Source organism: Ranitomeya imitator, chromosome 5, assembly GCF_032444005.1.
Source record: "Ranitomeya imitator isolate aRanImi1 chromosome 5, aRanImi1.pri, whole genome shotgun sequence".
Taxonomy (NCBI): domain Eukaryota; kingdom Metazoa; phylum Chordata; class Amphibia; order Anura; family Dendrobatidae; genus Ranitomeya; species Ranitomeya imitator.
Genome location: NC_091286.1, coordinates 703,336,569 through 703,353,880, shown reverse-complemented (window position 1 = coordinate 703,353,880; position 17,312 = coordinate 703,336,569). Strand labels below are relative to the sequence as shown.

The 17,312-nt window shown below is 47.4% G+C and overlaps 1 protein-coding gene across 1 annotated transcript in view; it reads right to left on the bottom strand.

The window, feature by feature from the left end:
- The window catches only part of LOC138637965 (vomeronasal type-2 receptor 26-like), a 136,186-nt gene extending 119,550 nt beyond the window's left edge, over positions 1-16,636 (bottom strand). Inside the window, exon 1 of the mRNA XM_069726887.1 lies at positions 16,403-16,636. Within this exon, the coding sequence (XP_069582988.1) occupies positions 16,403-16,636 (234 nt within the window). The remainder of the gene's footprint in view (positions 1-16,402) is intronic.
- Positions 16,637-17,312: the final 676 nt, after the last annotated feature.

The following is a 17,312-nucleotide window of genomic DNA, read 5'->3' as shown; positions in this document are numbered from 1 at the left end:
TCAGCACAAAACTACAAAAAACCACGAAGAGTGTGCAAAAAAGACCCCCGCACCGACTCACGGTGCGGAGGCGCCACCCTGCATCCCAGAGCTTCCAGCTAGCAAGACAAAATCATGAAAGCAAGCTGGACTAGAAAACCATGAACAGAAAATAACAAACGGGGACTTAGCTTCTTGCAGGAAGAGACAGGTCTCCAGAAAAATCCAAGAGCGAACTGAACCAGCACAGGAACATTGACAGCTGGCATGGAGTAACGATCTGAGTGGAGTTAAATAGAGCAGCCAACCAAAGGATAAACCACGTCACCTGTGTAAGGAACCTCAGAAGCAGCAGCTACACTCACAGCCACCAGAGGGAGTCCACGGACAGAACTCGCCGAAGCACCATTCACGACCACAGGAGTTCGACAACAGAACCCACAACAGTTGGGTCTCCTTCATGTGTGTTGCGTGTAGCAGTAGGGCTCCCAGACCGCCAGGCCTGCACCTACTTTCAGTCAACAACCTGTGCTTTATCCATACATTTTTCTAACATTAGTGCTCTAAAAGCTGATATTTGTTTCACCTGAGTGTGGCTGAGCAAAAAATCAGTTTGAGGTGTTGCATAAGGTATCAGGGCTCCCAGAACTGCAGTCCTACACCATTCCCTCACCCACCTCATCTTAATTAAAACTTCAATTCAATGCTATAAATGTTGGCCCGACTGTGATATCTCATGCATGGCCCATGGCTGACTGCTTCTGTGCCATTATAAAAATGTTCTACTGTGGGTCAATTGATGCCACTTTTCCTGGTGTCTGCCCCTAATTTTTGTAAATGTTTGGACTCCAAGTTGGGTCTCTTTCATGTGTGATGCATGAATTTGGCAGGACTCTCAGATCACCAAGCCTACACCAGTCACTCATACACCTGTTACTGATCAATGTTTAGGCTAGAAATGATGATCCAAGCCCTTTCCCAGACCCTGTCCCATGCATATGTAGCAATGGTGGGGCTGGTGGTTAGCTCCCTGACACTCTAAGGGTTAAATGCATTGGATGCTTATGTATGTTATAAAAGGATGATACCCATTGGGGGTGCAGTTTGCTTAGACAGGGTTAACTGTATTAGCTGGTCCAGTTTGAGACGGGGGCTGAGAGTGGCAAGTCCAGGATGTAAATGTGCCAGTGAGTGTGGAGAGCAGTGTGTGAAGTAGCAGGCCTAAGTCACGAGGCTACTAGGTACACTGTGGGCCTAATAATAGGGGGAAGCGCAAACTCAGTCTGTAAAGCTACAGGAAAAGATGGACTCCGACTACATGGGGCGGAAGGTGGTGAAATCCGAATATACTGCTAGTGGTGGAGAAGCCAGTGAGAGGAACATTCTACCTACACCGAGAACAAGGGCTGAAGTTACATCCGATATCTCTGGGAAAGATGACAACCCATTGGGCCTTATCCTCTACATCTGACTGTAAATACTGTCATTCACCATTAAAAGTTTGGTTGTTTTTATGAACCGCGTGTCTCCTTCATTAATTACAGCCCTGGTTCAAGAAGAGGGTTGTCAAGCCGTAAGCGGCGATAAAAGGGCAGGACGGCGTACTGGGACCCGCACCTGTCCCTACCACTTTAATGGGGCCCTGGCTTTCCCTTATCTCGGGGGTACCTATGATGGTTTGGAGGCCTGAGCCGCCAGCGTATCCCTGTCTCCTGTGCAGGTCCTATCAGTGGCCTCCTCTACCACCCAGGGAGGAAGACTGCACCAGTGTATTAATACGACAAGCAAACAGGGTATGCAGACAAGGTAACTAAAAGACTCAAACTCACCAAATGCTCACACAACAACAGAGGAACACAGAGAAGGGAAGAGAAGGAATAAAATTAGGAAGGAAAACAGGTTTAACAAGCAACCAAAACAGCAGACACCAATCTCTGTAAATAAACCTCCAACACCAACACTACACTCCATCAACCTCCAAGCCAGGCAGTAGAACTGATCACTGACAATAGCTGTAGTCAGGACTGGGTCTATATAGAGGATCAGATTACAAAATCCAGTTCAACTGAGAGAGACCCAGCTCTCAGCAATGAGGTTAACTTCTGCACTGCTGGCACAAAGCAGCCAGGTCAGAATACGGGTGAAGAGCTTCTGTTCACTGTGTGTGAATGAGGCCCAGAGCGCTGCGGTTCTCTGGAACCTCTCTATCGCGGTAGTCCCGTGACAAGGGTTTCCTGGACTCAGAAGAAGAGGCCTGAAGCCCTAAAGTGTTATACACCTCACACAAGCTGCACACCAGGACTGCAGCACGAGATGTCTGTAGGATGCCAGAGCGAGTGGGAACAGAAGCTCGTACACGACTACCTCGCTTCTGCATCTTACACATACATGTTGCGCAATTGCGGTATACTTTTTTCACTCTGGGTCAATGTTCGGTCATCTCCACTTGGCACCAAGAGAGATTCTTCCAGGCAAGTCACCTTTTCAGAGATTGTTTTACTACCCATAAAATAAAAGCCTGTAACTTATGAAATGTAAAACAAATCTCAGGAGACTTCCACCCATGTACACATTCATTATTCTTTCTACAATAAACATTGTCAGGCTGCCCGCAGTGTATAATTCCTGATAAAATGGGCAAACATCATTACTAATAAATGAGTCACATAAAGCTAGAAACGTACCTGAGGATATCGATAAATTCCACTGATACTATCCATGGAAATGGACAAGGAGGAAAGTCTGTGTCCTACTATACCGGCCAATTTGCCACTTTGGTAGCAACTGTAATTTGGGGCTATTGACGTCCGCCCTGAAATAATACTCAGCAGACTCAGGAGAGCGCTCCTATCCGAAGTGCAAGAAGCAAAGACTGTGTAACCCAAGGTAATGTTCGGTAAAATGTCCTTTCTGCTGTTTATTTCTTCAATGGCGAAAAGGAAAGCCAGGAGATGTCGGAAATATTGTAGAGACGGCCTGCAACATACAACACCCAAAAGACAGAATGTGAGTGGTTGACTAAACAGAATGAGGTGAGCGGATATGCCAGACTGACCCGACCACCTACTGTATATTGGGAATCAACAATATGGATGGTGGAGAATCCATGAGGAGCACTAATCTGGAAGCACAAATGAAGGGAGGTTACGGCTAAACCACTTATGTTTCCCACTAACAACACTACAGTATGTTTGACTTTTCGGAAAGCCCTAAAATGATCACCTACAAGATCAATGTACAACTCATGCGCATGGAGTAGTTGGGCCAAGGTCTACTGTCTATTATCTTGTTTTTTTATGCTGCCATGCAAAAAATAAAAAATAAATTGCAGAATCTGAAAAAGAATACAATTTTAATCTCAATAAAATAAATGCTGCTGAATAACTTGGATCTAAGAAGACGCTAAGTCTCCCCAACATGAATTTCCCATTCACTATCATTAGATGTGGTAAAACTGCATCATCTTTATAGTCACATGCGTAGTAAGTGCGGAAATGCAGCATACTACGCATGTGAGCTAATTTAAATAATGTCTTACCATCTACCACAGCTGGAACTTCGCGTCCACTGCAGTTCTCACCATGAGATCAGCTGACCGTGAGAACAGCCATGCACGTGACCGCTGGGGTTATCTCCGGATTAGCAAAGTTCTCAAGGTCAGCTGATCATAAGAACTGCAGTGCAGGTGACTGCCGGAGATTGAGTTATCTCCGGTGGTCATCTACAAGCTCTGCTACATCTGGTTGTCAGGCTGGATGGTGGCATATTGCCACCATTAAGCCAAAGGCATCCAGATGTAGCACAGCTGGACTCATCGTGGGACACTTGGTAATTGGACTACATCGGACAGGGAGCATCTGTGTTGGTTTATTATTTTAATTTTGTTGCAGGAGATCGAGGGATTCGGAGATTAGGCGGTGCAGTAAGTATGGTTAATTTAGATTATTAAAGGACTTTATTCTGTCTGTGTCTTTATTGACCATATAACTATAGGATTAGTAATGGATGTGTCTTATAGATGCCTCTCTATTACTAAGCCGTGGGCTTGATGTCTCCTGACAATACACAGGTGACATCAACCCCACAAATATTACCCCACTTGCCACTCCTACAGGGCAAGTGGGAAGAGCCGGGCAAAATGCCAGAATTGGCGCATTGTTGGATGTGCCAGTTGTCGGGAGGCTATGGGCTGCTATTTTTAGGCTGGTGAGGCCCAAAATCCATGAGCCTTGCCAGCCTGAGGATATCAGGCCGCAGCTGTCTGCTTTTTCCTTGGCTGGTTAACAAAAATGTGACCCCCACGCCGTTTTTTTTTTGAGGGGATCCGACTATTTTTGCTAACCATTCAAGGTAAGCAGACTGCTGCGGCCTGGTATTATCAGGCTGGTAAGGTTCATGGATATTGGATCCTTACCAGCCTGAAATACCAGTCCCAGTAGTCTGCTTTACTCTGGCTGGTTAACATATATAGGGGGACCCCACGACATTTTTTTAAAATTATTATTTATTTATTAAAAGAGAGAGGAGCACTCTCTGTGCCTTCCTCCACTTTCTGTGTCATGTGCATCCGGCTGTGTCACAAGATTCACCGTTATGTAAATTAGTACACATGCGTAGTAAGCTGCGTTCCTGCACTTAATGCGCATGTGACTAGGAAGATAATGCGGTTTTACCGCATCTAATGAAACTGTATGGGTAATTTACGCAGCGGAGACAGAGCGTCTCCACTACATAAATAGACATGCTGCAGTCTGGAAAGACATGTCTGTCTCTGTGGGTGAGCCACGAGCATTGGTGCACACATAGTGGGCATGGAATTTCTTGAAATCATCCACGATGCTGTAACAGCTGCACGCAGCATTTACTGACCGTGGGAACATATCCCAATATATCTGCAAACAGGAAATCACTTTTTTTTTCCCAGAAGCCAACTGTCAATTAGCTTTATTTCAAGTGACAAAAAAAGCATGCAATGAAAAAAAAAACGCATAAAAAAAAGCATGTAAAAAGTGCATAAAAAGCGCAGGTGACCTGCCAGTGACCTCAGATGCAGATTTGGTGCAGATTTTGCCCGCGTCAAATCCTGAGCAACTACTGAGCCATTCCTGACCGTAGAAGCATAACCTAAGGCTATGTCTCCATGTTCAGCGTTTCCTGCGATTTGGACACAGCGCATACTCCGCTCCGCCTAAAGCTCCACCCCCATCGTATTCATAGACTGTGGTATTTATCTCCCGGACACACAGTATCTCTGCAAGATAGATAGACATGCTGCGGTCTAGAAAGACGCGCCGCATGTCCGGTTACGCAGGGCCGCTGGATGCAGCCCTGCACGCATAGTGGAGATGGGATTTCATAAAGTTCCCTTCACTATGCTGTAACATCTGGACGCTGCGGATTGGACGCTGCAGCTGTACGCAAATCTTGAAGGTTTCCTGACCATGGAAACATACCCTTAGACTATGGTCAGAGACCTTAGATCATAATCAACACTCCAGCACTAAACAACCCAAAAATGCTAGAGTGCTCCTTTAACCCCTTAGTGACAGAGCCAAATTGTACAATTCTGACCACTGTCCCTTTATGAGGTCATAACTCTCGAGCTTCAACGGATCCCGCTGATTCTGAGACTGTTTTTTCATGACATATTGCCCTTCATGTTATTGCTGAAAATTTCTTCAATATGACTCATGTTTAAGAAAAAAAAGGACATTTGGCAAAAAAATTTAAAATTTAGCCATTTTCAAACTTTTAATTTGTGTACCTTAAATCAGAGAGTTATGTCACAAAATATAGTTAATAAATAACATTTCCCACATGTCTACTTTACATCAGCACAATTTTGGAAACATTATTTTTTTTGTCAGGACGTTATAATGGGGCGCTTTACAACATGGCGCATGCACATACCTTTGTTTGCAGACTTCACCATGACAATTAATATTGTGCTGTATTTGGCCTCAGTGTGGCGGCTTTTGTGTATGGCGCATGTGCAAAACTACACGAGTCAACATTACCATGCCAACCTGAGCGCTTGCACTTATCCAATTTAATTGAACTTCCGGTATTCCGGCTCACATGTGGATTGTGTATCAGGCTTGCACAGCGTTGGATTCCCAGCTGTAAGTAGTTCATCCATGATGACTTTGTATATATATATATATATGTGTGCTTGTATAGTGTAGGACCACTTCTCTGTGCCCCTGATGAAGTCACTTCCGTGATGACACACGTTGGGCTGACGGGTGCTGGACCCTGCCTTTTGTACCTCCTTGCTGCCTAAGTATCCGGCTCTGTGAGCATGTCCATTATCACAGTCAGGTTCAGCAGTTTATGTGATGGTGGGATATGCTATGTGGGTATCATTTCTGTGTATATTTCTATTTTTCTTATTTTCATGGTGTTCTCTTGTAGGAGGAGTTATTTGCTAAGGCTACGTTCACATTTGCGTTGTGCGCCGCTGCGTCGGCGACGCAACGCACAACGCAAATAAAAATGCACCAAAACGCACGCAAAAATGCTGCGTTTTGCGACGCATGCGTCCTTTTTTGCCGAAATTTGGACGCAAGAAAAATGCAACTTGTTGCGTTTTCTGCGCCCGACGCTTGCGGCAAAAAAAACGCATGCGTCGCACAATGCAGCACAACGCATGTCCATGCGTCCCCCATGTTAAATATAGGGGCGCATGACGCATGCGTCGCCGCAGCGTCGCCCGACGCAAACAGGCAAAATGCTAATGTGAACGTAGCCTAATTGATGAATGGCTGTTGCTGCCATCTGATATCAACCCTCACAGTACTGCATTGTTTGCTAATATGCTAATGACATGTTGACCTAGCTTGTTTTTTTTTTTATTCAAATAAATTTTTATTAAGAATAACAAGGCAATTAACATGTTACATTTACATTTTCAATATAGAGTATTTCCCCCCCCCCTCCCCCTGCAAACAGCCCCCTTCGATCCCAAAACCCCCCGCCCCCACCCCACAAAGCAGCTCATCTTGTTAATTACTACCATCATTAAAACAATAGAGTATCTAATCCCTCAACCATTCGTATAAGCCACACTTCACATTACTATCCCATAACAATCCATGGAGACCACATTTTATTGAACGTTTCAGTTTTCCCTTTCTTCTTATAAATCCCTTTTTCTAGTGTCAGGCCCTGCTTCACATACTGGAGGAACTCTCCTCTTGACGGCGGCTCTTCCCTAATCCAGTTTCTAGCTATCACCTTCCTAGCCATGTACAACAATCTACAGTCATGGCCAAAAGTTTTGAGAATGAAACAAATATTAATTTTTCCAAAGTCTACTGCTTAATTTTTTCTAATGGCAATTTGCATATACTCCTGAATGTCAGAGTGATCAGCTTAACAGCAATTACTGTACTTGAAAAGTCAATATTTGCCCAGAAAATGAACTTTAACCCCCAAAACACATTTCAACATCATTGCAGTCCTGCCTTAAAAGGAGCAGCTAACATCGTTTTAGTGATTGATCCATTAATACAGGTGTGGGTGTTGATGAGGACAGGGCTGGCGATCAATCAGTCATGATTAAGTAAGAATGACATCACTGGGCACTTTAAAAGGAGGCTGGTGCTTGGTATCATTGTTTCTCTTCAGTTAACCATGGTTATCTCTAAAGAAACACGTGCAGCCATCATTGCACTGCACAAAAATGGCCTAACAGGGAAGAGTATCGCAGCCAGGGCCGCCATCAGGGCATGACGGCCGTGACTGGCGTATGGGGCACGGTGAGCAGAGGGGGCCCGCATCGGGCCCCGTCTCATCTGGTCACCGGGCCCCCCCTGCAGGCGCTGCGGCAGCGGCACACTATTGACGTGCGGGCCCGCGCCCGCACGTCAATAGTTAACAGCCGCCAGCCAGTCTGAGGCTGGCAGCTGAATAGGGCCGCAGTGCGCACTCGCCGGAGTCGCCGGTGTCTGACGTCATTGTCAGCCGCCGGGCCCGGCGAGTGCGTCTGTGTGGAGCCTGGGGGGGATCTTCGCACGGCGCAGGAGCATGGCCAGGTAAGAAGTCGTGTTTTTTTTTTTTTACTTTGAGAGCTGCGATCCAGGGGGGCCCGGGGGGCAGGATGATGGACACAGTGGGGCAGAAATGCTGGACACAGTGGGGCAGAATGGTGGACACACAGGGGCAGAAATGCTGGACACCTTGGGACAGAATGGTGGACACACAGTGGGGCAGAATGCTGGACACACAGGGGCAGAATGGTGGACACAGTGGGGCAGAATGGTGGACACAGTGGGGCAGAAATGCTGGACACAGTGGGGCAGAATGGTGGACACACAGGGGCAGAAATGCTGGACACCTTGGGACAGAATGGTGGACACACAGTGGGGCAGAATGCTGGACACACAGGGGCAGAAATGCTGGACACAGTGGGGCAGAATGGTGGACACAGTGGGGCAGAATGCTGGACACAGTGGGGCAGAAATGCTGGACACAGTGGGGCAGAATGGTGGACACACAGGGGCAGAAATGCTGGACACCTTGGGAGAGAATGGTGGACACACAGTGGGGCAGAATGCTGGGCACACGGGGGCAGAATGGTGGACACAGTGGGGCAGAATGGTGGACACAGTGGGGCAGAAATGCTGGACACAGTGGGGCAGAATGGTGGACACACAGGGGCAGAAATGCTGGACACAGTGTGACAGAATGGTAGACACAGGGGCAGAATGGTGGACACACAGGGGCAGAAATGCTGGACACAGTGGGGCAGAATGGTAGACACACAGGGGCAGAAATGCTGGACACAGTGGGGCAGAATGCTGGACACAGTGGGGCAGAATGCTGGACACACAGGGGCGGAAATGCTGGACACAGTGGGGCAGAATGCTGGACACAGTGGGGCAGAATGGTGGACACAGTGGGGCAGAATGCTGGACACACAGTGGGGCAGAATGCTGGACACACAGGGGCAGAAATGCTGGACACAGTGGGGCAGAATGCTGGACACACAGTGGGGCAGAATGCTGGACACACAGTGGGGCAGAATGCTGGACACACAGTGGGGCAGAATGCTGGACACAGTGGGGCAGAAATGCTGGACACAGTGACAGGGGCAGAATGCTGGACACAGTGACAGGGGCAGAATGCTGGACACAGGGGCAGACTGTGAGACCCAGGGGCAGAATGCTGGACATTGGGGCAGAATGCGAGACACGGGGCAGAATGGAGATACGGGGCATGATTGGAGACACTGGGGGCAGAATTGGAGACAGATCGTGCAGGATCATGGGGCAGGATGGATATGATGGAGACAGATGGGGCAGGATGGAGAGATCACATGGGGCGATCATATGGGGCAGGATGGGGAGATCATATGGGGCAGAATGGATACTCATGAGGGCAGGATGGGAGAACATCTGGCTGACGCCAGGAATGAGACACACGGGGCCAGGCTGGGGGATATTATTAATACCATAGGGGCTAATTTAGGGATATTATTACTGCAGTGATGTATTTATTTTATTTTTTGAGTATACTGTTTTAAATGGGGGGCGGTCCTGTTACTGTATAGAGTGATACTATGTCGCCTTCTTCATGTGGTGTAATGTAGAAGTTGTGAAAAATTAAGTAATGTGTTCTGCAAGCGGAGCTCGAGATAACTGTGTTATTTCCTGCAGAGAGAAGTCCTGGCTGGATGAAATGATGGCGGTCTGTGCTGGATGAAAGATGAAGGACTTCACCTAGAGACGTCACTGGTGAGTCAGTGTGTTACCTATACACTGACACTATACACTGTATACTGTATACAGAGCTCCTGTGTACAATTTCACTAGTGATCACTATATTATCTGTACACAGACACTGCATACTAAGTACAGATCTCCTGTGTATAATGGCACTTATGGTGATAGTATGGTGCTTTTTTTTTAAATTACTGATCAGAATTGTAGTATTCAGTCACTATGTGGTGGTAATATGTGGTCTGGACATGGTGTTGTGGTATTTGTTCCTTGTATGTGATATTATTCGATCACTGTGGTGGTAATATGTGGTCTGGTCATGGTGCGGTGGTATTTGTTCCTTCTATGTGATATTATTGGTCATTTTAAAAATTGAAAAATAAATAAAAATATACCTAAATTGTATTGCATATTTTAACAAATATTCAATAGGTTACAGTAGAGTAGGGCCCGGCCAAAAGTGTCTACCGTGTTATGGTGGCGGCTTAAAAAATCTTTTGGCCAAAACAAAAGCTGCCGGCTATATGTGTGATCTGGTGATGGGAACTGTTAATGTGTGATTGGTGAGAAGTGGAGTTTTTCCAAGAGAGAACGGTGGGACTGTGAACAGTTCGAGGGGTGGAGCCTGGAGGCGGGGCTGGGGTGGAGCCTGGGCGGAGTCTCAAGGGGGCCCCGAAAATTTTGCCAGTATGGGGCCCCAAAATTTCTAGTGGCAGCCCTGATCGCAGCTACAAAGATTGCACCTCAGTCAACAATCTATCACATCATCAAGAACTTCAAGGAGAGAGCTTCCATTGTTGTCAAAAGGCTCCAGGGCGCCCAAGAAAGACCAGCAAGCGCCAGGACCGTATCTTAAAACTGTTTTAGCTGCAGAATCGGACTACCAGCAGTGCCGAGCTTGCTCAGGAATGGCAGCAGGCTGGTGTGAGTGCTTCTGCACACACTGTGAGGTGGAGACTCTTTGAGCAAGGCCTGGTTTCAAGGAGGGCAGCAAAGAAGCCACTTCTCTCCAGAAACAACATCAGGGACCGACTGATATTCTGCAAAAGGTACAGGGAGTGGACTGCTGAGGACTGGGGCAAAGTCATTTTCTCTGATGAATCCCTTTTTCGATTGTTTGGGACATCTGGAAAACAGCTTATTCGGAGAAGAAGAGGTGAGCGCTCCCACCAGTCTTGTCTCATGCCAACTGTAAAGAATCCTGAAACCATTCATGTGAGGGGTTGCTTCTCAGCCAAGGGAATTGGCTCACTCACAGTCTTGCCTAAAAACACAGCCATGAATAAAGAATGGTACCAGAATGTCCTCCAAGAGCAACTTCTCCCAACCGTCCAAGAGCAGTTTGGCGCCCAACAATGCATTTTCCAGCATGATGGAGCACATTGCCATAAAGCAAAGGTGATAACTAAATGGCTCATGGAACAAAACATAGAGATTTTGGGTCCATGGCCTGGAAACTCCCCAGATCTTAATCCCATTGAGAACTTGTGGTCAATCATCAAGAGACGGGTGGACAAACAAAAACCAACAAATTCTGGCAAAATGCAAGCATTGATTATGCAAAAATGGACTGCTATCAGTCAGGATTTGGTCCAGAAGTTGATTGAGAGCATGCCAGGGAGGTCTTGAAGAAGAAGGGTCAACACTGCAAATATTGACTTGCTGCATTAACTCATTCTAACTGTCAATATAACCTATTGGTACTCATAATATGATTGCAATTATATTTCTGTATGTGATATAAACATCAGACAAACACTAATAAAAACCAGAGGGCAGCAGATCATGTGAAAATATAATTTTGGTGTCATTCTCAAAACTTCTGGCCATGACTGTAGCTATAGCTATCTTTAGGTGTTTATCCACCCCAATCTCATCCACGCATCCCAACAAACAGACAACTGGATCCCTTGGCACCGTGCATCCATACGCACCTTCCATACGACTCAAAACTACCACCCAGAAGGCAGCCAACCTCGGACATGTCCACATCATATGGAAAATGTCTGCATCCGTAGACTTACACCTCGGACATTCAGAGTCATTACGCAGTCCTGCCTTATATAGCACCATCGGAGACCTATAAACTCTGTGTATCACATAGAGCTGTGACAGTCTATACGGTTCACATAGCGACAGTCTTGGGATCCATCCCAACACCGACTCCCAAGTCTCGTTATCTATTGGGCCCAAATCCCTTTCCCATTTAGCTCTCGCCATTATTGGAAACCCCAATAGAAAAGTGTGCAACAGATCCCTGTACAGAGTGGATATGACTCCTCCAGTCGTCCCGTCATTACACATATACTCCAGTACTATATCCCTTTGAATCCTAATACCTCCGATCCTACACTGAGCTCCAAAGGCATGCCTCATCCGCAAATATTGATACTCCCCTGCAGACCCAAGACCAAATTCCGCCTGCAATTGGGAAAATGATTTCAGTTCACCTTGTTCAATTATTTGATACACATACTGAATCCCTTTGCCCAGCCACTCTATCAGTACCCCCAATGCCTCAAATTCTTTCAGATTGTTATTATGCCATAGCGGCGAGTATCTAGTCAAGTCCGTGATCCCACGTACGTGCCTCAATCTACTCCACAGCTTGCGTATCAACAGCAAAGTCGGATATAGCTTCCCCAAACTCTCCAAGGATCCATCCTCCAAACATTGTACCACTGGCCTTCTTTTTGTCGCCACTTCCATCAACCGCTGTACCGCTCCAGATGACCCCTCATGCGCCCAGCCCCTTAAATGCTGACTCTGGGCTGCAAGAAAGTACAACTCAGGGTTAGGCAATGCCAGACCCCCATCATCCTTGGGTCGCTGAAGTGTCTCCAGTTTGATACGCGGATGCTGCCTCCCCCAAATCAGATTCCTAAACAGAGAGTTGATCTGTCTAAATTTCCCACGTGGTATCCAAACCGGTGCATTGTGAAGAATATACAGTATTTTCGGCATCAGAATCATTTTGATAAGATTCACCCTACCTACCACAGACAAATGCAGCTTAAGCCATGCATCCGCTTTTGCCTTGAGGGCACCCAAGATTGGAGTCAGATTCTCATGTATATAGTCAGTGACCGGCATAGATACCCATATTCCCAGGTACTTAAATTTACTCGTCACCTCCAGTCGCCCATCCTCCAGTGGCTCCCCACCATCATCATCCACCTTAAACAAGATAGACTTACTCCAATTTATCCTAAGTCCCGACACTGATCCGAATCGTTCAATAATCCCAATGGCTCTCTCCAAGGATGCAACTGGGTCAGCCAGAAACAACAAAATGTCATCCGCATACAACGCCACCCTTTCTTCAATCACCCCATTTTTAAACCCCGTCATCTCATCAGACCGTCGAAGCGTAGCGGCCAGTGGTTCCACCGCCAGAGCAAACAAAAGGGGGGAAAGCGGACACCCCTGTCTCGTCCCTCTAGCCAATTGTATGGTCCGTGACAACTCCCCATTTACCCTAACCCTGGCCATCGGCATCGAGTACATTAATTGAATCCAGGATATGAACTGCGGTCCAAACCCCATTCTTCGCAACACCTGCCAGAGATATCCCCACTCCACACTATCGAACGCCTTGTGAGCATCTAAAGATGCAATAACTCTCTGGCCACAATTATCAGCTCTGAGTTGCAAGTTCACATACAGCCTTCGCAAGTTGATCGCAGTTGACCTATCAGGCATAAAGCTAGATTGATCTGAGTGTACCAGGCCAGAAATAACACTTGTCATCCTCATCGCCAACACCTTAGCCAGGAGTTTAACGTCGATAGTAAGTAAAGAAATTGGCCGGTATGAGTCCGGCTGTGTCAGGTCCTTCCCCTCCTTTGGAATCACCACTATTGTGGCCTCCCGCATAGATGCCGGCAGCCTTCCACCATTCCTAGCCTCCTCCAAGACCACCTTCAATTTAGGGATCAACACTTCCCCCAAGTTTTTATAAATTTCGGCAGGAAATCCGTCTACGCCAGGCGCCTTCCCATTAGCCATCGACTGCAATGCCCGTCCCAGTTCCTCCTCCGTAATGGGAGCCTCCAAATCCTCCCTATCCATGTCACTCAGCCTCGGGAGTTCCAACTCCTCAAGGAACGCCACCGTGTCCTCCATTGACCCATCTACCCGAGAGGAGTATAAGTCTGCGTAAAAATCTGCAAAAGTCTCCAAAATCTCTGAAGTCTCAGAAACAGCAACACCACTCCCAGTCACCAAAGAGTGAACAAAGGAAGTGTTTCTCTGGGCAGATGCCACCAGCGACAGCAAATGACCCACTGATTCACCCTCCTGGTAATAGGCCAAATTCATGAATTCCCTCTTCCTTTCAGCCTTACTCAGCAAGACCGCCTCTAGCTGGCTTTGAGCAGCCTTTAACCTCCTCCCAGCCTCCAAAGTACCCATTATTACCATCTCATCTTCAGCCACCCTCAGCCCATCTATCGCCAACCTCTCTGCCTCTCTCGATTTCCGCTTACACCTGCTAATATCCCTAAACAGCCCTCTCAAGTACGCTTTCATGGCTTCCCACACAGTAAGCACATCTACGCTACCCTCATTTATCTCAAAAAATTCCATCAACTCCTTCTTAATCTTCTCCAAGTCTATACTGTGTAGCCAATTAGGGTGAATTTTCCACTCCCTTCTGCTCCCGTTCCGTGTCCCCACTGATCGAAACTCCACTTCAACTGGACTATGGTCTGAGAGAGCCCTAGGCAAATATCTCACGTCCCCCACCATCGTATCTAGTAATCGGTTACCCAGTGCCAGATCAATCCTAGACAGCGTACCATGAGCTGGCGAGTAGCATGAATACGCCCTTTCCCCGATATGTCTAACTCTCCATAAATCAACCATGCCCACTTCCCCGACATAAGTCCCAAACGTAGTGATATGTCCCGCCGTCCTATTCTGGGTGTTTTTGTTCTTATCCCAAAAGTCATCACATAAATTATTAAGGTCGCCGATAATTAGTAATGGTAACGGTCCCCAGCGCTCTACCCTCTCCAGCACCTCTCTTATCTTCTTGCTTGAGTATGGGGGCGGAATATACATTGCCACTATACACATCAATACTCCATTCATTTTACATTTCACCACCACATACTGACCATCCACATCTTCCCTTACTGCTACCTCCTCATATTGCACCCCCGCAGGTATTAACACAGACACACCCCTAGAATACGTCGAGAAAGTAGAATGATACGCTTTCTGTATCCAGCGCCTATTCAGTACGTTCACCCTCTCCCGCACTAAATGTGTCTCCAGCAGACATATCATTGAGACCTTCTGTTCTTGAACATACTGTAAACTTGCCGCTCGCCGTGTTTTATCCGCCAGACCTCTCACGTTCCAACTCAATATTTTAATACACTATCCCCCCCTGTGGCTCATCATTTCTCATAATATCCAATTTCCCAAGTATGAGCTGCCCCACCCCTCCCATCCCCTCTACCCCCTCCCAACTTACCCCCCTATCCCCCCTGGTGTAACGCATTCTTCCTCTCAGCAAGAGTGGGGCTCCACTGCCCACTGCGAACACTCTCCCTCACTTAACCCTCTCCATTCGCGTCCCGCTGCCACACTAAACATAATTTCCCCTTAACTTTTACTTTATTATAACTTAACATTACACTTACAGTATATGACATATAAGAAAAGTACCAAACTAATTTACAGTATCCGTCGTAGCCCTCCTCCCCCACATTTGGTAGACGGTACTGTCCCCTCCGGCCAGTCCTCAACATGGCCCAGCAAAACCCTCAGCATTTGCTCAACTTTTTTAACCGACGCTAACAAGCGCAAAACTCTCCGCCAACAACAGAGAAACCAATTTCCAGCCAAATTTCGCCGACATGTCAGTCGCCCACTCCTTTCAGCTTTTTCTCATTGGTGTCAAGCCACTGGGTAGCGTCCTCCGGTGTCAGGAAGAAATGTGTCTTATTAAAAGCCACCAGTCTCAGCTTGGCGGGAAACATCACTGAGTACTGCACTCCTAGCTCCCTCAGTCGCCGCTTGACTCCAGTAAACTTCATCCGCTGCTTCTGAACTGCAGCGGAATAATCCGGATAAATGGCAATTTTCTGACTTCCAGCCGTCAGATCCTCCATCTCTCTAGCCTTCCTGAGGATAATATCTCTGTCCCTGTAATTGAGTATTTTAGCAAGCATGGTACGGGGATTTGCTCCTGGGGCAGGGGGCTGCGGCGGGACCCTATGAGCACGTTCAGCAGCAAAGACTTTTGTCAACACTGTGCTCCCAATCTTCTCCAGCAGCCAGTTCTCCACAAACTCAGTGGGATTTCTCCCCTCAGTCTTTTCAGGCAGCCCCACTATACGTATATTATTTCTTCTGGACCTATTTTCCAGATCCTCATTTTTGGCAGCGAGCTCGGCTATTGCTTGGGCGAACTTCTTTTCAGCTTTTTGTAGCTTAACTATGTGATCTTCTGCCGTGCTCACCCTCTCCTCCACCACTCCTATACGTTTGTCCATTTTCTGCAGAGCCGCATTAATCTGTGCCGTGTCCCCTTTAACTTCCTGCATCTGCTGGGCCAGGGAATTCAGGGATTGCTGGCACGAGGAGATCAGGGTAATTACATCCCTAAGGGTCGGCTCCTCTCCCTGCGGTATGCCTCCAGGTCCCCCTCTAGCCTCCGCCATGCTGCCTCCTTCTTTCCCCCTCTGTACCTCATGCTCCTCAGCTGCGCTTGCTCCCACCACTTCCTGGTCAGCTCCAGCTCCGGGTCTTGCCTCTGCCTCCTCAGCAGCCTCCATTCTGGCATACTGCTGCAGCTTTGCGGCCACCTCCATGCGCCGCTGACATGCGGCGTTCTCCTTCTCGGCGTCCTCCCTTACACCGGCGCCATCTTGGCCGGCTCCTGCATCGCCGGTGCCAGCGTCTTTTTGCCGCTTCCTGGTCATCGCCGCCGACTCCGGACCCGCCGCTCCTCACCGCTGCCCTCTCCGAACCTTCAGCCAGCCGGAGGATTGTAAGTATCCCCGCAAGTCGGGGTTAAAACAGGATTATTTGTCCTTCTGGCAGCGGGAGCGCTCTTCCCTGCGTCCGCTCACATGGCCAGCTAGGACACGCCCCCTTGACCTAGCTTGTTGAAACAATGAGCCCCTGAGACCTTCCCCTTCCTGACCTGTGAATGAGGAGGGAGACTTTTAAAATATCAGGGGGGAGACACAGAGCTGTCCTGTGTGGAATGATGATGTGAAGACAGCACGTGAGAGAAAGAAGAGTATATGGATTATGCTATCCTCTATCTGCTGGATTGTTGGACTTTTATCCTCTTACTGAACTGCATTCGGATTCTGTACTATTTTATCCTTTGTGTGGTGGATAGTATATTGACCTTTCATATTTTTGCCTAAATAAAGGTCCTGGAATTGTTTACTATACTCTAGCTCTGTTGATTGTGTGATACCGGAGAAGGACCCTGTGACAACTGGTTGCAGCGGTGGGATCAACAAAGCGTAACCAAATGGAGAACCACCCACAATAATAATAATAATAATTATTTTATTTATATAGCGCCAACATATTCCGCAGCGCTTTACAAATTATAGAGGGGACTTGTACAGACAATAAACA